Below are 20172 nucleotides of genomic sequence, written 5' to 3'. Positions count from 1 at the left end.
CATTTCCCGACCAGGCGCCGAGTGGTGCCAATCACAACACACACTGGCCTTGCTAACCAATCACAGCACATTTCGTCTTTCAGCAGGCGGGCCTTCATTTGATACAGGAGCTATTCGAGCCATTCATGCCAGGTGTTGTAAAAATGTAAAATATGTGAAAAATAATGTGTTTTTCGAACAACCTAGTATGAGAGCCTGTTCTAGTACACCCCCAAAACAAAATCAAGACTTTGTAAAAGAGCATAATAGGACCCCTTTAACTTTTTGTCTGGTTGTTACGATCAAAAAAAACTATTTAATACATTCACATTACTGTATGTTATAGCATATGAGACAGCCCGCGATCACTAGATTTTAATGGTGATCAGCAACCAAATATTGTATATAATATGGCCGTTACTGCCTTTTGCCTTGCCGTGACTTCTCACTTTTTGCTGACAATGCAAAGGCAGAGTACAGTAACTTCAAAATAGGAGTAAAAATCAAGTTTGAGCTCAACATTTTTTATTTTAGATAATATTCATTACTAAAACATCTAACTGCCAGATTTCCAGTGTCCTACCTATAATTAATTTGTCTGGACAAATAAAAATCTTTAAAAAGTAATTTTTCACACTCTAGTGAGTTAAGGTCTTTTGCCTTTGTAGGGCAGTAATGACGTTTGATGGTGTGTTCGATTTGAGAGACTGTGTGCCACTGCAGACATAACAGCATAGGGGTTTGGAACGATATGTGGTTGAGTAAATAATGACACAGTTTTGGCCTATTTTATTCTTATACATTTTTTAATCTGCTGAGGTTTTAGTGCAGTTTACTGCGCTGACTCCGCATGAACCTGGTTATTGACCTTAAACTTATTCAGCTCCTAATGGAATCTCAAGTGCAACCAAGCAGAATCCAGAACTTGACAGTGATGTGGACCCAGAGCTCACCTGATCTACCATTTCTGAGATTACAATTCATCCTCTGAATGTCCTTCATCAAAAAACATGGTTTACAATACACTTTACAGTATGGTCCCATTAGTTCCCTTTCAGTCGGTCACTACGAGTCACGTCGTGACCGACGAATTGGGATATCGCTTCGATAGACCAATCTACTTCGAGTGTAAACTAAACGAGCCAATGCACATTGGCATGCAATTGCGTCAACAAAGGCCCTACTCACGCACCCTCTGCCAACCCGTGGAACCAGGTGAGTCTTGCACCCCACACTCACACCCCTCTCCGGCCCGCTCACAAGCCGCCCGAGCTGGGTCCCTGTGTTCCACCTCGCTGCCCCACTGCGGGTACGGCTGTGGTCCCGCTGGTCCCGCTTGTACGGTTTCTGGGCGCTTGGTCAGCGCTACCCAGCCCGTCTCGCTGGCTTCTGCGAACCATCAGCCTCGGCTATGCGATTCAGTTCACCCGGCGCCCGCCCAGTTCAGCGGTATCCGCTTCACTACAGTGAAGGCGGCCGATGACCATGTTCTACGGGCAGAGATCGCAGTCCTACTGGCGAAGGATGCGATAGAGCCGGTCCCTCCAGCCGATATGAGGTCGGGGTTTTACAGCCCTTACTTCATTGTACCCAAGAAAGGCGGTGGGTTACGGCCAATCTTGGACCTGCGAGTTTTGAACCAGGCCCTTCATCGGCTACCGTTCAAGATGTTGACGCAGAAACGCATCTTCGGGTGCGTCCATCCCCGAGATTGGTTTGCAGCGATCGACCTGAAGGACGCGTACTTTCATGTGTCGATCCTTCCACGCCACAGACCATTTCTGCGGTTTGCGTTCGAAGGACGGGCATATCAGTACAAGGTCCTGCCCTTCGGGCTGTCCCTGTCTCCCCGTGTCTTTACGAAGGTCGCGGAGGCAGTGAACAAATCAGGCTTCAGTATCAGAGTAAACAGGAGTTTCCCCATAAGCGTTCAATGCAACGCTCGTTCCCTTATCTCAGGGAACGTCTCGGTTACGTATGTAACCCTCGTTCCCTGAAGGAGGGAACGGAGACGTCACGTCCCGTCGCCACGGTTGCTGTACCACCGCTGAGCGGCCGGGTCGCCGGCTCGGCTCCTCAGCGAAAACCTGAATATGCGCTGCATCTGCTGCCTACTTATACTCACGCTGTGATCAGCGGCAGCTGGATGCAATAATTGCATGCCAATGTGCATTGGCTCGTTTAGTTTACACTCGAAGTAGATTGGTCTATCGAAGCGATATCCCAATTCGTCGGTCACGACGTGACGTCTCCGTTCCCTCCTTCAGGGAACGAGGGTTACCATACGTAACCGAGACATTAACATTAACATTAATAAATACGTTAAAAGTATTTTTTTATTGTTAGTTCATGTGATAATGTAATTGACTAATGTTGTCAAATGTAACCTTAAGTGTTACCGTTTTAGTAGGAATACATAAACTCATGAAATTTTCAAATAATTCTGTGAAGCAACATTATCCTTAAAGGTGAGGTGTGTCATTTTTGAAATGCTTTCTCTTATTGTAGTTTAAGCACACAAAGCCATTTGTAGATCAGTCTGACAAGTCAACATCTGGCTCAACTAATGGTGTGAGTTTGGGGCTGGACTTCCTGTTTAAGTTTTATTGTTAGTTTTACATTTATGTAGAGATCTAAAATGGAGAGTAAGCTTTGATACATTCTTAATTAATCTGACCATTTTTACTAGGGGTGCTCCGATTGATCAGCTACCGATCACTATCGATATCACGTTGGGATGATTGATCGGCGGTCTCTAAAAAGGCCGATCTCAAAAAAACGATCTCAAGCTGATGACGCTGCCGTGAGAGGTTTGGCACGACATGCAGCCGAGATCGTTTCCGCACCGAGTCTATTGCTGTGCTACAAGCGAATAATTACAGTAACAGCGCATTGTTTGCAGTAAATATGAACATGGATTGACACGAAAATGTAGTAATTACACCATAAATGCATATTATTAAAGTCTACTGTGTTTCACAGTCAATACATATGTTTTTTTGGCTAGGTTTAAAGGGAAAGTGCACTTTTAGATAAACAAGGCAAAAAATAGATGGCACTCCTGGAGGTAGGAAAACAAAGTTCTTTATGAAAATCCTGATTGGAGTATCACTATAAATAGGTATAAATGATAAAAAGAAGGCTTTAAAATGGTCAGTATCGGTGATCGGTATCGGCAGATACTGCTTTCTGTGATCGGCGATTGGTGATCGGCCTCAAAAACCGTGATCGGAGCACTCCTAATTTTTACATGTGTATATTATATATATGTTTTGAAAATGGCTCTTCTCCAGTCCACATATATTATTGCTGTATAATGTGTCAGTGTCTGCTTTTCCCATGAAAGGGATTTTCTGATAGAAATTGATATAGTAATGCAGACGATTAGGGCAGGCGCACATGTAGCAATGTCCTGGCTCCTTGCCTTTCGACCCTGAGCAGCGTGAGTGCTGACCTTTGTCTGTAGATGGATTACTTCCTGATTGTTATCCCTTATCCGGATGCATGTTTGTTAGTATCAATCTTCCTCTTTATAGGCTGCAACAAATAACACAGTAAATCTGCTTTAAATGTGAACAGCATGAAGTAAAAAATAAATTGCCAGCAGGAAATGTTCTAAATGTGCTCATATCCCAGCTTCTTAAAGGAATAGGTCACCTATTCAAGTATGTAAATTCAGTGATTATCTGTCATTCCAAAACTCCATGACTTATTCTGTGGAATACAAAAGGTGAATTTTGTGAACTTTCTTTTTCAGTATAATAAAACTAAGTGAGCACTGGGGCTGTCAATCTCCAAAACTGGAAGAAAAAGCAGTGTAATAGTTGAGAGCTCATGGGTGAAGTAGCAAAGCATGACTTCTATACAGTACATATCGTTCTTTGGAGTCACATCTTTTCAATGAACTGTCGATTCACAAAAACTGGTCGTGATGAATTTGTTTATGAAATGGACTGATTGGGTTTTTGAGTTCAACTCACCGACTGATCTGGTTGCAGTGGTTAACAGCTCACAAGAGGGGAAGATTATCTGTCAATAAAAATTACTTGTTTATCTCTCAAATCTAAAACTCCTAAAATTACTTGAAAGTACCTGGAATGTATCTGACCAGTAATAAGGACAACTTTTTTGGCTCCAGGCCTCCATTTATTGTAATTGCATCAAAAAGAGTGTGATACCGATTTAGAATTGCATGAGAATGAGTAAATAATGGCAGAATTTTCTATCACTTTATACTGTCCTTGTTTTTAGGGGAATTCTGCTAATTCTGCTTCAGCCCAGCAGGCACCGGACGTCTATGTAACGTCAGGTTGACGTTGGACATGACGTCAGACAGACGTTGCATTTTGGTTGAAAATGAAAATCGGGTTGACGTCAATATTTGACGTTGACTTAACATTGGATTTTGGTTACACAACCTAAAAGCAACAAAATATCAACGTCAGCTGACATCGGTATTGGACATCAATTTAACATTGACATTAGACGTTGAATTTACATTGAATTTTGGTCACCTGACGTCGCAACCAAAATTTAACCAAATATCAACATCTTATGACGTTGTGTGCCTGCTGGGAGTGCTCTGAAGTCAGAGTCTCTTGAGCTGCCGTCACCTTCTGGTGTATTTACTGATGAAGAAACATCCTTGTCTTATTCCTTTCTGCCTCCATCAAAAACATGCCTTTGTGCCTCCTATTGAGCACTGTGGTTCATTTTCATGTGTCCAAATATAGGTGGGAACTCTCCTCTGTATTGTGTGTTGTTCTCTGTCTATGGTTCTTGCTCATTTTTAAACTTCATCAATGGGAGCCAGTCAGACCCTATGCTGAGTAGGACGTCCCTCAGGAGATGCAGACCCAGACGCAGGAGGGCATTGCACTGTAATCCTCTCAACTACAGTTATTCTCTCCCTCCAGTGCAGGTTATAATTAGTTAATCTAACCTTCTTCCTAAGTCCAGCCCCCATATGTGATCGCCAGCTATAATAAGTCTATATTTTCTTGACTAGTTATTTAATATCGGAGGTGAACAAAATGATACTCTCCTTGCCATTACGATGGTTATATTAGATAATCCAGGTCTGCACATGAATGTTGAAACACTGTTTATTCATTTATTTATTTTGGCAGGATTGTCACTTCCTAGTGTGTGTATGTTTGTCTGCTTTGTGTATTGGGTAGTAGTTGCAGAGAGTGTCTGGACATTATGCTTCCTCTGACTGTGCATTCGGGGATGTCTGGGATTAAAGGTGCTTATAGCTGACCACATGTCCACCCACATGCTATTTCCAATGACCAGGAAGTGACCAGATCAGACTAGGATATGTGTGAATACAAATAGACCAATACTGTGTATTAGGGCTGGGCGGTATGACGTTATATATAACGCTACCACTGTATGAAGTGTCTATCGTTAGAGATTTTGCTATATCAGTTATTTCGCTGTATGCAAATATATCCTTGTAGCAAATACTACTTAAAAGTTAAATACACCTAAGAGTGATAAAGTGCAAGCATGAAAGAGAAAATAAAGAGTGGGACGTGCTAGATGTGTTAAAATAGAGTTATTAAGCTCAATAAGCAGTAAAAAACTCGCGCGGTGCTCGCGCTGACTGACACATAGCCGAAGCGCGCACACAGAAAGCCGCCTCTCTCAGACAGCATGCCATCGTGAATTCTGGATGTGCATGATGGTTAATAAAATTATTAGGCGCAATAAGCAGTGGAAAAGAACTTGATGCGGTGTACACCGAAGTGCGCATACAGAAAGCTGTCTATCTCGGACAGCATGAATATTTTACAGTATTAATGTTTTTATTTTTTATCAAATAAATGCAGGCTTGGTGAACAAAAGAGATTCTTTCGAAAACAACTTTTGAACGGTAGTGTAAATAAAAAAAATAGGGGTATTCTGCATCATGACTGTTGCTATATAGTAAATTTTAGCACATATAAAATGTGGAACATTGTGTTGACCAATTAGCACCCAGGGCCAGTACTATCTATTTAATACAGTAAATTATTCATGTTTTCGTAAAGGAAAGAAACATAGGGGCATGTTTGTAGTGCTTTGGTGACAGACTTTTCCATTCTTTATTAGTCTCTCAGGGCTACCATTATGGAATCCCTCTCAAAACATCAGTTGTTAGTCAGACCCAAATTAATTATTGGCTCTTTGTTGACTACTCTAATCCTGACATCTGAGGAGGATCAAGAGTTGAAATTAATTTTAAGATAACAAAAGAGTGATTACACCAAATTTGAATTGTATCTATGGAGATCAGCAAAAATAGTTTTGTGAATTTTAAGTGTTTTTTGTGCTAAAATTAAGAGGCAAACATGAAAAACTTTATGGTAAAAGTCTCTAGAGGTATGTGGCGTGACAGGCACGTACGGGAGTCACAGAGTGTTCAGTGGCCCAATCAAAACACCTCCTGATGATAAAAGGGGACCAGACATAATTCAGGACTCAGGCGCTGACAGCTGCATAATCACATAACTAATAACAAAATGTTTTATCTGATGTAACGTGTGTAACTGATAAGGTAAGAAAAATTATATCTGAATAAGAAAATGAAAACTCAGGCAGATAATTAGCCATTTGTGCTTTTATTAAGCTTATATTTGTCCCCAGCAGCTGTTGTAAGAATCATTAGGATGTGGACGTTTTCCATGAAGTGGGAAAGTCGGTGTGAAGACAGTGGTAGTTGTACTCTGGTGGAGTTGGGTATCAGTTACTGTCAGGAAGTCAGTAGGAGATGGCAGGGGAGGCAGTCAAGTGAAAGAACAATAGATTTTCTGAATAAAACTCTTTTGTGCCTCAAACAAAAGACAAGAGCCACTCATCACAGGCATGTGACGCCTCAAATGTGTTTAATCACTGTTGTGTTTCTCACTGCTGGACAGATGTGAAACACAGCAGTGGTGGCCTAAATTTGTTCTCACAGGCTTACGGTTTCTTCTGAACACAAAAGCTGGAGGAAACATAGCACTTGACCCTTCAAGTTGGTCTAAAATCTTCTCCAAATTAAATATTTATTGTGAATGTAAAGCAAAGCTTTGAAACTATCATAACTCTTTATAGTATTAATGAACTTGATAATAGTTAACTTGATTATAGCCCCTATTACAGATATGCCATGGACACAGTGAAGAAACGTCCCAAAAATTAGCATTAGAGGCACAAATCCCATGTTTTTGCTTGAGAACTATTATATAAACTATATACGCTATTAATGTTTTTTTTATTGCTAGTTTAAGTGTTACCAAGTGCTTGCTTCGATCAGATATCTTTTTAACCTTGATATTTATGTATTTATTTTTTATTTTTTTACTTAACTTGACCCTACTGTTTGGACCACAAAGCGAGTGTGCATCCCAGTCGGAAGCTGACTTGAAATCCTCTTTGTGTCTTGATATGTGGCAAGTCATGTGTTTCTGCCAAGCATCTGTTGCTAGGAGTAAATACAAAAGACAGTAATACACACTTTTTGTGCCAGTAAACTAGTGAAGTGTAAATCTGCTTGCGTAAAAACCAAAAGCCTCTGATGTGTACAATTGTAATGTTAAATATTTTATAAATATTCATAAACATGTTGCATGCAATTATTCGTAAGTCCAAAAACGAATGAACAACGTGCTGCTCTTCACTCTGAAACATGCAGGACAACTGACTATGTACCTAATAAAAACACAGCCCTTGATTTCATAATCATGATTTGATAACATATATTGCCATTTCAGTTTTATTTCAATTAATTGTGCAACCTCATTTGTTTATTATAATGTTCCATTCCATTTCGTTTATTAGCTTTTCATCAACTCACAAAACCCCAGTTGGAAAACCCTGCACTATCAAATCTACTGCTGTTGGTTGTACTTTATGCCTTCATGTAGGCTTCTTCATTTCCAATTTAACTTTGTAAAATTCCTGAAAAGCACAGTCACCATCAGCAAAAGATTAAGAGAGCATCACTTCTGATGTAAATATTGTGCATTCAGAAAGATTCTCTTTGAACTGCCAAGCCTACCGATTAATTTATGTCTGCAAGCATACAGGTCTTGTAATGTTCCAAAGGCCATTCATTCTACTACAGACAGACGTGGGAAGCTTGTACTGCCTCAACACCACAATTCGCAAACCCATGAGCATTGAGAATTATTGTTTTTCTGGTCTGTGCATGGCGCAAGAATGTCATTGAATACTTGCTCTCAGATGCAGTAAGAGGAATGTGTTTGGGATACTGCTCTTTGCATGTGGGATGTTGCACAGTGTTGCTAGTGAGACTGGGACTCTCCAGCATGAAGTGGAAGCTCAGCTAAGTCCCTTTTTGGACACTGAGTATACTCCCCCCTCGCTTTTCCCATAAGCCCCTGGTGCATGGACAAAGTCCCCTTTGTGTGGGTCGTAGCTCTTGGCTAGAGAGCCCACAGCTTTGAAACTTGTTTGAACGATGCGATTTTCATTTCTATCTGTCCTTTGCACTCTCTCCCATACTAAACTCACCCATGCTTCTTTCTCTCCCTCGCTTGTTTCTTCTGTCCTGGGCCTGCTTAGCAACAGTATGAAGCGAGTGCCCACTGAGGCTTAGTTCTTGGTATCCTCAGCAGAGTTGTCTGTATGCATCGCAGGGTCACTGTGTGTGTGGACTTTGTAGAAGAGAGTTGGGACAATGAACTGGTCCAAATTAGTTAAAACAGAACTGCCTAGTCACTTCCTGGTCATTCCTGGCCTGATCATTTAAAAAAAATAATCTACGAATGTATACTTTGAACTTTAAGGTTTCATTTTTTAACTATTATTTAAATGGACATCATGTATGGTATCGGCAAGTACCAAAAATAAAAGTATCGGTATCGGGCGAGTACTGGAAAAAGTGGTATCGGTGCATCCCTACTTCCGTCTTGATATATCAGTATATGTACACTACCATTCAAAAGTTTATTAAGTCAGTAAGAAATCTCTTATGCTCACCAAGGCTGCATTAAATTGATCAGAAATAAAAATTACAGTAAAAACAGTGTTCAAAAAACAGTTATTATTATTATCAATGTTGAAGAAAAATACCATGAAAGTCAATGGGGACCAGCAACTGTTTGGTTGAGGATTCACCTTATTGGGTGAATAATGGATGACAGAATTTTCATTTTTGGGTAAACTATCCATTTAAAGCATCCTTTTTATTATATATATTAATTTCTTTAAAAAAAATCTTACTTTTGAACGGAAACGCATTACATTAACATGAATTAATGAATACAAGGATTAGCACTATATCATTTATTGTAAAATAAAAGTGTATTAAATTCTTTCTTTTTAAAGTGTTTTTTTTTTTTTAAGAATTCTTCTCCAAAGTTAACAGGAACTCATGGCAGACTATCAAGGCAAGACTATCCAGATTTTTATAGCCTCAGTTTAAATGTTTTGAATTGTAAACGTGTAATGGTGTGCAATATGGTCTTGTAATTGGTATTATGTAAATTTTGGAATTACTGATTTTTTTACAGCTAGTATAGTTTAGGTTATCACTTTTCCGGTGCTGATAAGATCTTTGACCTGCCTTTTACCATATCAGTAGTAAAAGTTGAGGAAAACACTGGCTTTGGAAAGCTAGTGTAATGTGCAGCGCTTTACAATCAGATTCTGTAGTGTAATTATCTTTTCAATGAAACACAAGTGCTTTGTGGATAGTAATTCTGTCTGGAGGTTTTGTCAGAAATCAGATTTGTTCAGTGCAGAGCTGTACAATCTAAATACTTATTTACTCCAACAGCATTGTATCCATGATGTTAATGTTGATGTTATCAACATTAGAAGATGTCAACTAAAGTCAGTGACATCAGCAATGGAAGTTGAATCAGAGGACAACCTGTCTATTTTTACATTACAATATATGAAATGCCTATGCAACAGCGTATTCACATATGTCACTTATACCAGTTATTGCTGAACATTTACTGAACAGTGAAACGTAGTGAAGAATAATCACCATGACCTTTCACCTTAAACAATTCTTTTTTGAAAAATTTAAAAATGTCCCAATCTGTTCAATTTTGGTTGATTAAATTATGCAAATTATATAAACTAACTAATGACTGAATCAACTTGAATACATTGAGATACATCAATCAAAGTACATTTTATAGTTTAGGTCAGGTAGAAATAACTCATTTCATATAAGATAACACTTTCATTTTTACACTGGGTTTCACTGTCAGATTTAGCCAGTTTTGATGATGAGCCTTTAATGCGGGACTCAAGTTAGTAAGATGAGTGAAGAGTTATTTAGATTAAATTTTACTGTTTACTTTTTTCCACAAGAACGAATAAATATTCAAATTGGAAAACAAGCGAGAAGGAAAGCGAGGCCCTCTTTTGAAGAATGAACAGTTTGTGAAACATTTCCTAATTGTTAATGAGGGGCTCAGGGCAGGGTGCCAAATTCAGAGGGCCAATGGCGAGGGGGTACAGCCGGAGCAGCCGATGGGCGGACTGTTGCTCTGGGTTGACAAGTGGGGACCCTCTTTTTAACTCCCTAGGTGTCACTGTGTTAGAGTGGGGTTTACAGGATAGCAGACGACACGGAGAGCTCTAATGACGGTCTGAGTGCTGCGTGGGGTCTCGTGTCTTTGACCTCCCTCCCTCTCTCAGCCATCCTTATCAGCTTTGATCGTGTTCTGGGGAACAAAAGTGTTTTTTAACAGGGTTTTAGGATGAATGCAACAGATAGCAACCCGGAGAACACGTCTGAGAACAATAATGTGGAGAAGAGTGAGGCTGGAGAGGAGGAGATGATGGAGTCTGATTCCCATCAAGATGTGGACCCAGATTCAGACCTGTCTGCGGTCAAGATTCCTCCTCCACCAGAGCTGGAGATCAGGCCTAATGGCATAAGTGATGATTACAAGCCGGAAATATGCAGGACTGTACCTTCGCCTCTGACTCGCAGTATTTTTCCTGTTGCAGTCTCACCTGCTGCTGAGCGCATCCGATTCATCCTGGGAGAGGACGATGACAGTCCTGCGCCCCCTCAGCTCTTCACAGAGCTGGATGAGCTACTGTCTGTTGATGGCCAGGAGATGGAGTGGAAGGAAACTGCCAGGTACAGTAAGAATGCCATGGCTTGGCTGGGTCTCTAGTGAGGCTCAAAAAGAGACCTGACAGTCTTGTTTTAAATTTGCAGGGTCAGAAAGTTTTTTTTTTTTAAGTAATTTTATTCAGCAAGGATACATTAAATTGATAAAAAATGACAGTAAAGATATTTATAATGTTACAAAAGTTTTCTATTTTAAATAAATGCTGTTCTTTTCAACTTAATATTTATCAAATAAAAAAATGCAAAATAAAGAAAGAAAGAAAATAGCAAAAAAAATTCCACAAAAATATTAAACATCAGTTGTTTTAAACACCAAATCAGAATATTAAAATTATTTATGAAGGATCATGTGACACCAAAGAGTGGAGTAATGGCTGCTAAAAATTCAACTTAGATTTGCCATCACAGGAATAAATTACATTTTAAAAGATATTAAAATAGAAAACCATTATATTAAAGTATAATGAAATTTAGCAATATTACTGTTTTACTTCATGTTTGGTAAAATAAATTCAGCATTGGAGAGCAAGAGACTTCTTTCAAAAGCATTTAACAATTGTACCAACTCCAAACTTTTGAATGGTAGTGTATTTTCAGAGAAAAAGAGAAAAACAGGACACTTATGTTCTGTTTTCTATAAAGACTTTTTTAATTACTCTTTCAGACTTGTTATACAGGCACCATACAATTCATCTAAAGAAGATTCAAGTGTACTGGCTCATTGCCAATGACTGCTTGGTGCCAGTATACGAAGACATTTTAAACACTTGACAGTGTTGATTCCGACCTGATTAATCTTTAGGGAAAGGTGTGAAGAAAATAAAAAATGTGTGTGTGTGTGTGTGTGTGTGTGTGTGTGTGTATATATATATATATGTGTCCAGTTGGCTTAATATCCATTAACAGCACATCCGATCGTTTAACAAAAACTGCTGCTTTAAATCCCTGTGATCGTGAGTTCATTTGTGCTGACAGCTTGGTCTCTGATGAAAGTCGAGTCTTGCATGCAACACACATTAATTATGGAGCTGTGCTGCTCTTGAAAGGATTCGATCATTCAATGAGAGGGGCAGTTTCATGTAAAGTTGAGTGGCACTCCAGGTGGTCCCCTATCAACAAGCATTATCACATGCCACAGCGGGCATTTAACAGATTACTACGAATAAATACCAGAATGATTACTGTTGATCTTTTTATTTCAGTCAAGATTTTATTTGAGAGATTGTTTTAGAGATGAGATTACAGACTGTTTATGTATTTTTGGATTAAGGATTACATATTTAAGCCTTTCAAGCAGGGTCATTCATTTTAATAAAGTTATACAAGGGGGAAGATTAGAGTAGAACATGAGTACTGTTTGATTTCTGGGACTGGTATTTGTCTCTGATACTGTAGATTTAAGAATATATATAGTGGATTTACAAAGATACACTACCGTTCAAAGGTTTGGGGTCAGTAAGATTTTTCCTTGAAAAAATGAATACTATTATTCAGCAAAGACACATGAAATTGATCAAAAGTGACAGTAAAATACATTTTCATTGTTACAAAAAAAAAAAAATATTTCAAATCAATGTTGTTCTTTTGAATTTTTTATCCTAAAAAATAATTCTGAAAAACTGTATCTCAGTTTCTACAAAAATATTAAGAAGCACAACCATTTTCAGCTGTGATAATAAGAAATGTTTCTTGAGCACCAAATCATTTTTAAATCAATGTTCAATTGACTTGCAGTTGCACTTTCATATAGAACTGTTCACATGAGACTTGATTTCAACTTCAGTACCTTAAACTCTCTGTGGTTTCTTCTTCGAAGGTGGATCAAGTTCGAAGAGAAGGTGGAAAAAGGTGGGGAGCGGTGGAGTAAACCGCATGTGGCCACTCTGTCCTTACATAGTCTCTTTGAGCTTAGGACGTGTATAGAGAAGGGCACCATCATGCTGGACCTAGAGGCAAACTCTCTGTCAGGGGTCGTTGGTAAGTGTTTCTTCTGTAGCCATTTTGGGCTTTAATGCAGGGTACTTTCTGTCTTATTAAACGATGCTCTACTACCTTTAGCAGGGGATCTATGAACTCAGTGGCCCACGTTTACACTGGCTTGAGAGACAAACGATGAGATAACTGTTCTGTAAAATAAACAGCATGTTGCAGTCTTTGTTATTCAGTCTTTAACAATTATTTTATTTAACGTTTCCTTAAAGGGATGCATTTGTAATTTTTTTAAATATTGGGTACAGAAACAAAATAATAATAATAATAATAATATGAATCATGTTAGATGGCTTCATTTAGCAAACAGATACTTCCTTCCGTTATTTCCACATTTAACTTACCTGTTAAGTTGTATTGTAAAAGCTTTTGTTACTTTCACTGTTCATTTTAATGGCGCATTAGAGAAGCTCAATATTGTAATCACAAAACGTTTTCCTAAAATAATGCAGGGAACCACTCATTATACATTATACGAGTACGCGCATACTATTTTGGCGATGTAATTTGTGTCATGCGCGTTGTACTCGGACCCTCGCATACGAGTAAAAAATGAAATATACTTTGGCCTTTAAAGCAAGCTAAACACGTTTGTATTGGTGCAGAATGAGAGAGACACATATCTTTTCTATAGCGCATTTCACACAGTCTGCTAGTTTCACTTTTGCTATAAAGTCGTGTATTCTTGACGTTTAAAATAAATGTTATTTATAGTGAATGCCCCTATAATTTTTGTTTGCTTTATATTTACGATTTAGTTTTAATCCAAATGCATGCGCTAATGGAACGAACAGCAATCAAGATCATGCAACAGAAGTGCTCGCTCTCTGACTCTCTCTCTTGCTCTCATTACCGCCAAATAACTTTAGTAATTTGTGCATTGTTTTACTTACTTGCTTTTGACATATCCGACTGAACTACAAACTTGCCAGTGATGTCTGTGAGATATTCACTCGACAAGCTCGCGCATCTGTGCCGCCACGCACTCAATTCCACTCAGCGCGCTCTGCTTATCAACTCGTGCACATCCGCTATACAGGCGTGAATATTGAATGTTTAACATTATATTAATTAGTTACTTACATGTACTTCATAGACATCCTTAATCTCTAATAACTCCATTCTACTTTCTGTTGTCTGTGATTCTTTTTCTGGACACAGCTCTATTCACACGTTGTGTGGTATGGGCTTTTGGTATCGGGCATTTTTACGAGTACGAGTACAGGAGTGCAGTATCGGGGCCGATACCGATACCAGTATCGTTATCGGTGCATCCCTACAAATCATACATAATATAAAGGGGCTGGAAGTACGAGTTACATATTTTAACATCTAAAGCAGAGATGCCAAAACTAGGTGGGCCAAAGTTGGCCTGTGGTGACCTTTGATTTGGCCCATAATGCCATATCACAAGAGGGGACAAAATAGGGGGGGGGGAAAGAACATGACATTAAAGCATATGTTCAATTCTAGTTTATATTTTTGTTTTAATATTTATTTTAGTTTTGAATTGAGATGTAAAAAACAATGTAAGTGCATTTGTTAAAAAATAATTAATGTCCAACATGACATTGATATAATATTTGTGAGTATTATTTTTATTAGATGGATAATGACAAAGTGGTGCTGTACAATTTGACAAACTGTACATATGAATATACACAATGTCTGTCAAATGGATGAAACAATCTAGCTTTATGCAATGTAAATTTTGCATCAGTAATTGTTTTGTACAAGCTGGTTTTAGGAGCCATTTTTCTGTCATGGAGCTGCCATTTCTGTAGTGGAAGCATGCAGAATGGTTTCATGTAGGGCACCAGCATTGAAACCCTGTCGGTGCACAAAGGGCAAAATAAATATCATAAAGATAATACTTGAGATCAGACTCAGAGAAAAAGCTTTTCCAAATGTACTGTAAGGACTGAGAAATAGCACGTTTGATATGCATGCATGGTCTCGGGCAGCACAGCCCATCTATTCATTTGGTTTCCAAATGCTCACATGTCAGGATGTATTCATAGCTCTGTTTAATACACTCCTCTCTCAACCCTCGCTGTAACTCTGGGCTCAGATGCACGGGTGGTTGCATCCATTCAGGATGGCCATTTCTTTTATACTGAATTCAGACAGTGTGAGGAAGATCAAATTGAAAATTGTGTGGCCATTAAACAACTCTAGTGCACCGTTAGCAAAGTATGGGATTCTGGTGATTATTTGTAATGGCTTCCTTTTAGGAAGGATGATTGATTGGAAAAAAATTAGTCATTTACTGCAGCTGTCTGGATTTAAGATGGCAGGTTAGAGATTGTAACCACTGCCACCAATCAAGTGAAATTCATTAATTCACATTCTTGAATCCCCTATCCGTATCTCTTACTCGGAGCATGATTTGTCAAGTCAAATTACCATTTTAAAGCAAATCTTAAGTTTGGCTGAGTTAAGCTCGGTCAACCTCATAAGAGCGCCTTTTGAGCTAAAAATGAATTGAAGGATCAGCCATTGAGGGCCAAACCATTCACAAAAAGGGCCCGAGGGCCCAGGCCTCGTGTATTTGACCCTCTTTTATAAAAATAGACGTTTACAGGAACCACCAGACAATCTTATGCACAAGCCACTGCCTCATTAGATGTCCACTTCTGAAGGCTAAGAATAGAAGGCAATGTGTCGCTTCACTGACACTCACTTCAAGTTCTTTGGAGAGTTCAATTTCTAGTTAAAAGTTTAATGAACAGCGATATGTAAAGTTGGTATTTAAATAAAAAGATTGCTCAGTTGTGAAGGGGTGTAATGAGCTTCTCAAAATCTATAGAAGTGAAATAACCATGAGGCAGGTCTCTTCTAATGCCAATTTTGTTTTCTCGCTGTCTCCCTCTCTCTGTTTGCCATTCACTGTGTCTCTCTCTTTCAGAAATGATCACTGACAGTCAGATTGAGAATGGTCTCTTGAAAGCTGACCTGAAAGATAAGGTCATGTACACCTTGCTGAGGAAGCATCGGCACCAGACCAAGAAGTCCAATCTTCGCTCCTTAGCTGACATTGGCAAGACGGTCTCCAGCGCAAGTAGGCTGTTTTCATCCCCGGATAATGGTAATATAGGTGCCAGTTTGGTGCAGTTATTTTTTACCTTCCTTTTTCCTTTTAAGCTATTGAGATATTTTTTTGTTTCTCTTTTTTTCTTCAGTTTTATGTAATTTTTTGTGGATTGTTTTTTTTCCCACTTTTCAAAAATATAATTTGTTAAAATACTTTTGCCTTTTGTGATTTTTTTGTTTTGAATTTTCTTGTGTTATTCTCAAAGATAACTGAAGAATACCAAATATTTGTATTTTACTCTTAAAATTTTATTCATCAGATTTACATCTTATCTTTACATTTTTACATATTTAAATGCATTAGTCCCACAGATCACAAGAATTGCTTTACTAATGTTTTACCAGTTTGCTGATTCATTGTTGACTCAGCATAGATTTAGCCTTTTTATGTTTTTCATTTTTTAATAAGTAGTTGTCTCTGTATGTTTTAAAGACTCCATGAAATCGCTCGACGAGCACATAGTGTGTTGACACTACCGTTGAAAAGTTTGGTATTTTTTGTTAAATAAATTAATACTGTTATTCACCATTTAATTTTAAATTAAAAGTGGCAGTAAACACATTTATAATGTTATTTCTATTTCAAATAAATGCTGTTCTTTTGAACTTTCTGTTCTTAAAAGAACCCTGAAAAATGTATCACGGTTTCTACAAAAATATTAAGCAGCGCAACTGTTTTCAACATTGATAATATATTGAGCACCAAATCAGCATGTTGGAATCATGTGAGACTGAAGATGAGGCTGTTTAACAATACTACTGTATTGTCACTGTATTTTCAATCAAATAAATGCAGCCTTGGTGAGAAGAAGACAACATGAATGACAAAACATGAAAAAATCTTACTGACCCCAATCTTTTGAACAGTAGTGTATTTTCTGTTACAACATGAGGTTTGTGTGTGACATATTAAAAGGATTGTATTTTTTAAATAACCAGTAAGCTTTAGTGACATCACAGCTATAACTATGATTTGCTACTTGCTAGTCAGTTATACAGTAGGTTGTATTAGTCAGAGCCATTGAGAAACCGAGTTGCGACACGCTTTGATCTTGCGCGGTCACGTAGTTCATGGAGCTCTCAATAGTTCCAAACAACTCCGCGCTGTCAATATGTTTGAATGGGTTTAAGTAGAATAGACAGCAGTTTCACTATATTTGCAGCAATTTCTAGTGATTATTAACACATCATGTGCATTGATTGTGTATTGATAACCACGCTGACTACGTATTACAATCGCATTTTATTCTGGGGAGTGATGAAGAGACAGCATTAATTTTTTTTCTAATATGCTTATTATTTATATTACAATTAGCGTAGTATTTCGGGTTAAAATAGAGAAAACGTTTTTAAATTCCAGTGCAAAGAGGCAAATTAGAGACATTTGGTGGACAGAAAAATAATATTCCTATGTAATGCCATGGTTTAACCACGCATTCAGGGAAACGCTTTCTTCTATTCCTTTAATGGGCAGTCTTCACTGAAACTCATTCAACTTCCTACAGGGAGAGAAAGATTGCAGAAAAACTTAAAAATATGACAACTAGCTATGACTAGCTAAGACTAGCTAGAAGAAAGTCATATACACCTAGGATGCTTCGGGGGTGAGTGAAACACAGCATAATTTTCATTTTGCAGTGAACTACCCCTTTAATATTTGCGCACATTCTGAGACGCGGGTTCACGCGCTTCGGATGAGCGACCACACAGATCCTTATCACTACACGCGCGAGTTCACGTCTTCTGCCTCTTTAATATTTAAACTGGCAAGGCTTAAATGAGTTTAGTTTAAACACAGATAGCAACGTGTGCTGTTCAGGTCTTACCTGTGCTATCAACACGTGATGACGGCATAAATGACAGTTATTCCAGCATAAAGCACTCGCATTGATTAAAGAGTGACTGGTTTGTCCACGTAATGTTTTTTCTCGCTCATCGCTCTTGTTGTAATGTATTGGGAAGCCAGAATTTGTATCCATCAACAGAAACATGCATTAGCCGAACTCTAACAAACCATATTACAGATGCATTGTCAGATTTAAGTTGAACCGCGGTCCTAGTGTATGCCGAACCGTGTGTGGAGAACGGTACGGTTCGATTTTTTACCGAGAACCGTTGCACCCCTAGTTCCTATGGAAGCCTATGGGAGTGTCGCAACTCTGTTTCTCAACGGCTCTGGTATTAGGGGAAGGAACATTCTCATTCTAGAGAGCGTTTGATTGGTCAAAAATCTGTGTAGTGCAGGATGAGTCATCAATATCTGCTAAAGGTTCATTTAGGCATTTTTTAGGAATACACAAGCATACAGGCAGAGCTACTAGATTTGGAAAGAGTTTGGGGTCTTTAAATAGTAACTTGTTCCTTGATAGTCCTTGATTTTGTTTAGTCTGTCCTGTCTCTGTCTGCATATGTTTTTCAGTGATGCACAGTATAGACTGTTGTATTACATTGTTGAGAATGTAAACCATTATGAACTGGTGAACTAATGAACTAATCTGAGAACAGTTGAGAACAAGACAAGACAACACTTCAAATAAAGCCTTGGTCAAAAGGATCATACGATTTTTGGCAGTAAAATTTGCATGCCTTCGGTTAAGACAAATAGTGCATAGATAAAACTTTACACAAAGATCATGACAGCATTTTTTCCAGCTGATTAGACTGGTGTTCGTGGGCTGCATGTGCACAGGTTTTATGCCATGAATCCTGTGATTCATTGACCATTGGACTTTTTGAATGTCACATAAATGTTATTCACTAAAACTTTAATGTTTCCTGAAAAAAAAAACCTTGCTGTAACTATGCTTTTCTACGTCTCTAACACATCCTATCTTTTCCTAAGCGATTTTACACCAGTCTCACACAATCTTTTACAAAACTAGCCGAACTTTTATACCTAAAACCACTGACCACTATCACCTTAACAGTCTTTCTTTTCACCCTTCTTACCATCTTTTGTCCTTTCTGCTGCACTTGTCACTAAAAGCACGTAATCCACTCGAGAGTTCAGTGCCTTGTCTAACGACTCGCACCTCAGAGGAGGTGTTGCGAGCCCCTGGAAGTCCAAGCATGGGATGGCCTAGTAAGTCCAACTTACCAGTTGCCAGTGCATGTATATGTGTCCTTTCACCCCACGTAGTGTGTAACATAGCTGTGATAGAATAGCATAACATTGAAGCTTAAAAGGGTCATATCACGAGGAATCAAATCTTCTAATACCATTTAAAGAGTTCATTGAACAATTAAATAACACCTCAGAGACAAATGAAATCATACAAAATGTACACTCTTAAAAATAAGGCTTCCAAAAGGAAGCTTTCGCTGTGACACATAGAAGATCCTATTTTAAGATCGTATGATATGACCTTTTCTAACTTTTTTGTTTGTTGTTGTGACCATCTATGTTTTGGTAGTCGGTCCTGTAGTCATTATGTAATATATTTTCATACCTAGAATTTCCCATTATGGTGACCTTTACCCTTAATAGATTTAAATTCCAGAGCCTTCTAATAATCACCATATCATCGGTCCCACTTTATATTGTGTCCCTAATACATGTGTACTTACATAGTAACTAAATGTGTACGTAGTATGTAACCACAGTGTAAGTACACACATTGGTACATATTATCTACAGCTGTAATATTTCTGTAACTACACACATGTAACAACCCTCAGGATGGTTTGTGTAAGTACAAATGTGTAACAGGACATTGGTAACAACACTTTTTTTCACTTCACTAAGTGCTCGTGTAACAGGAATTATATAACTACATTTTGTAACAACAATATGCATAAGAGTAATTGGAACCATTTGATCCAGGGGGTGGAGATGGGTAGGTTTAGGGATATGTAAAGTGGGAGGAGTTGGATCTCGAGTTGGAGTTGGTGCACCACTGTAATACCAGTGTACTTACATGGTAACTCCTCAGGAACTGTCCACTTAATATAAAGTGTAACATTCTGGACACCAACCACAATTTATATGTAAAGCCTAACTTACTGGCCGCTGCTGT

At 38.4% G+C, this 20172-nt stretch overlaps 1 protein-coding gene across 10 annotated transcripts in view; it reads left to right on the top strand.

The window, feature by feature from the left end:
- Positions 1–20172, top strand: part of LOC107747688 (electrogenic sodium bicarbonate cotransporter 1-like) — a 70295-nt gene that overhangs the window by 17108 nt on the left and 33015 nt on the right. For 5 of the 10 annotated variants that reach the window (XM_016562287.1, XM_016562286.1, XM_016562284.1 and 2 more), the window contains 4 exons: positions 10945–11080; positions 12891–13051; positions 15972–16151; positions 19143–19238. In XM_016562287.1, coding sequence (XP_016417773.1) covers positions 10945–11080; positions 12891–13051; positions 15972–16151; positions 19143–19238 — 573 coding nt within the window. The remainder of the gene's footprint in view (positions 1–10944; positions 11081–12890; positions 13052–15971; positions 16152–19142; positions 19239–20172) is intronic. The other 5 variants (XM_016562285.1, XM_016562290.1, XM_016562289.1 and 2 more) reach the window with 2 other exon arrangements.

The sequence above is a fragment of the Sinocyclocheilus rhinocerous genome, unplaced genomic scaffold (assembly GCF_001515625.1).
Source record: "Sinocyclocheilus rhinocerous isolate Xijiao unplaced genomic scaffold, SAMN03320098_v1.1 scaffold2846, whole genome shotgun sequence".
In the NCBI taxonomy this organism is placed as follows: Eukaryota; Metazoa; Chordata; class Actinopteri; order Cypriniformes; family Cyprinidae; genus Sinocyclocheilus; species Sinocyclocheilus rhinocerous.
Note: the sequence above shows the minus strand (reverse complement) of the source record. Positions and strands in the feature narration are given on the sequence as shown.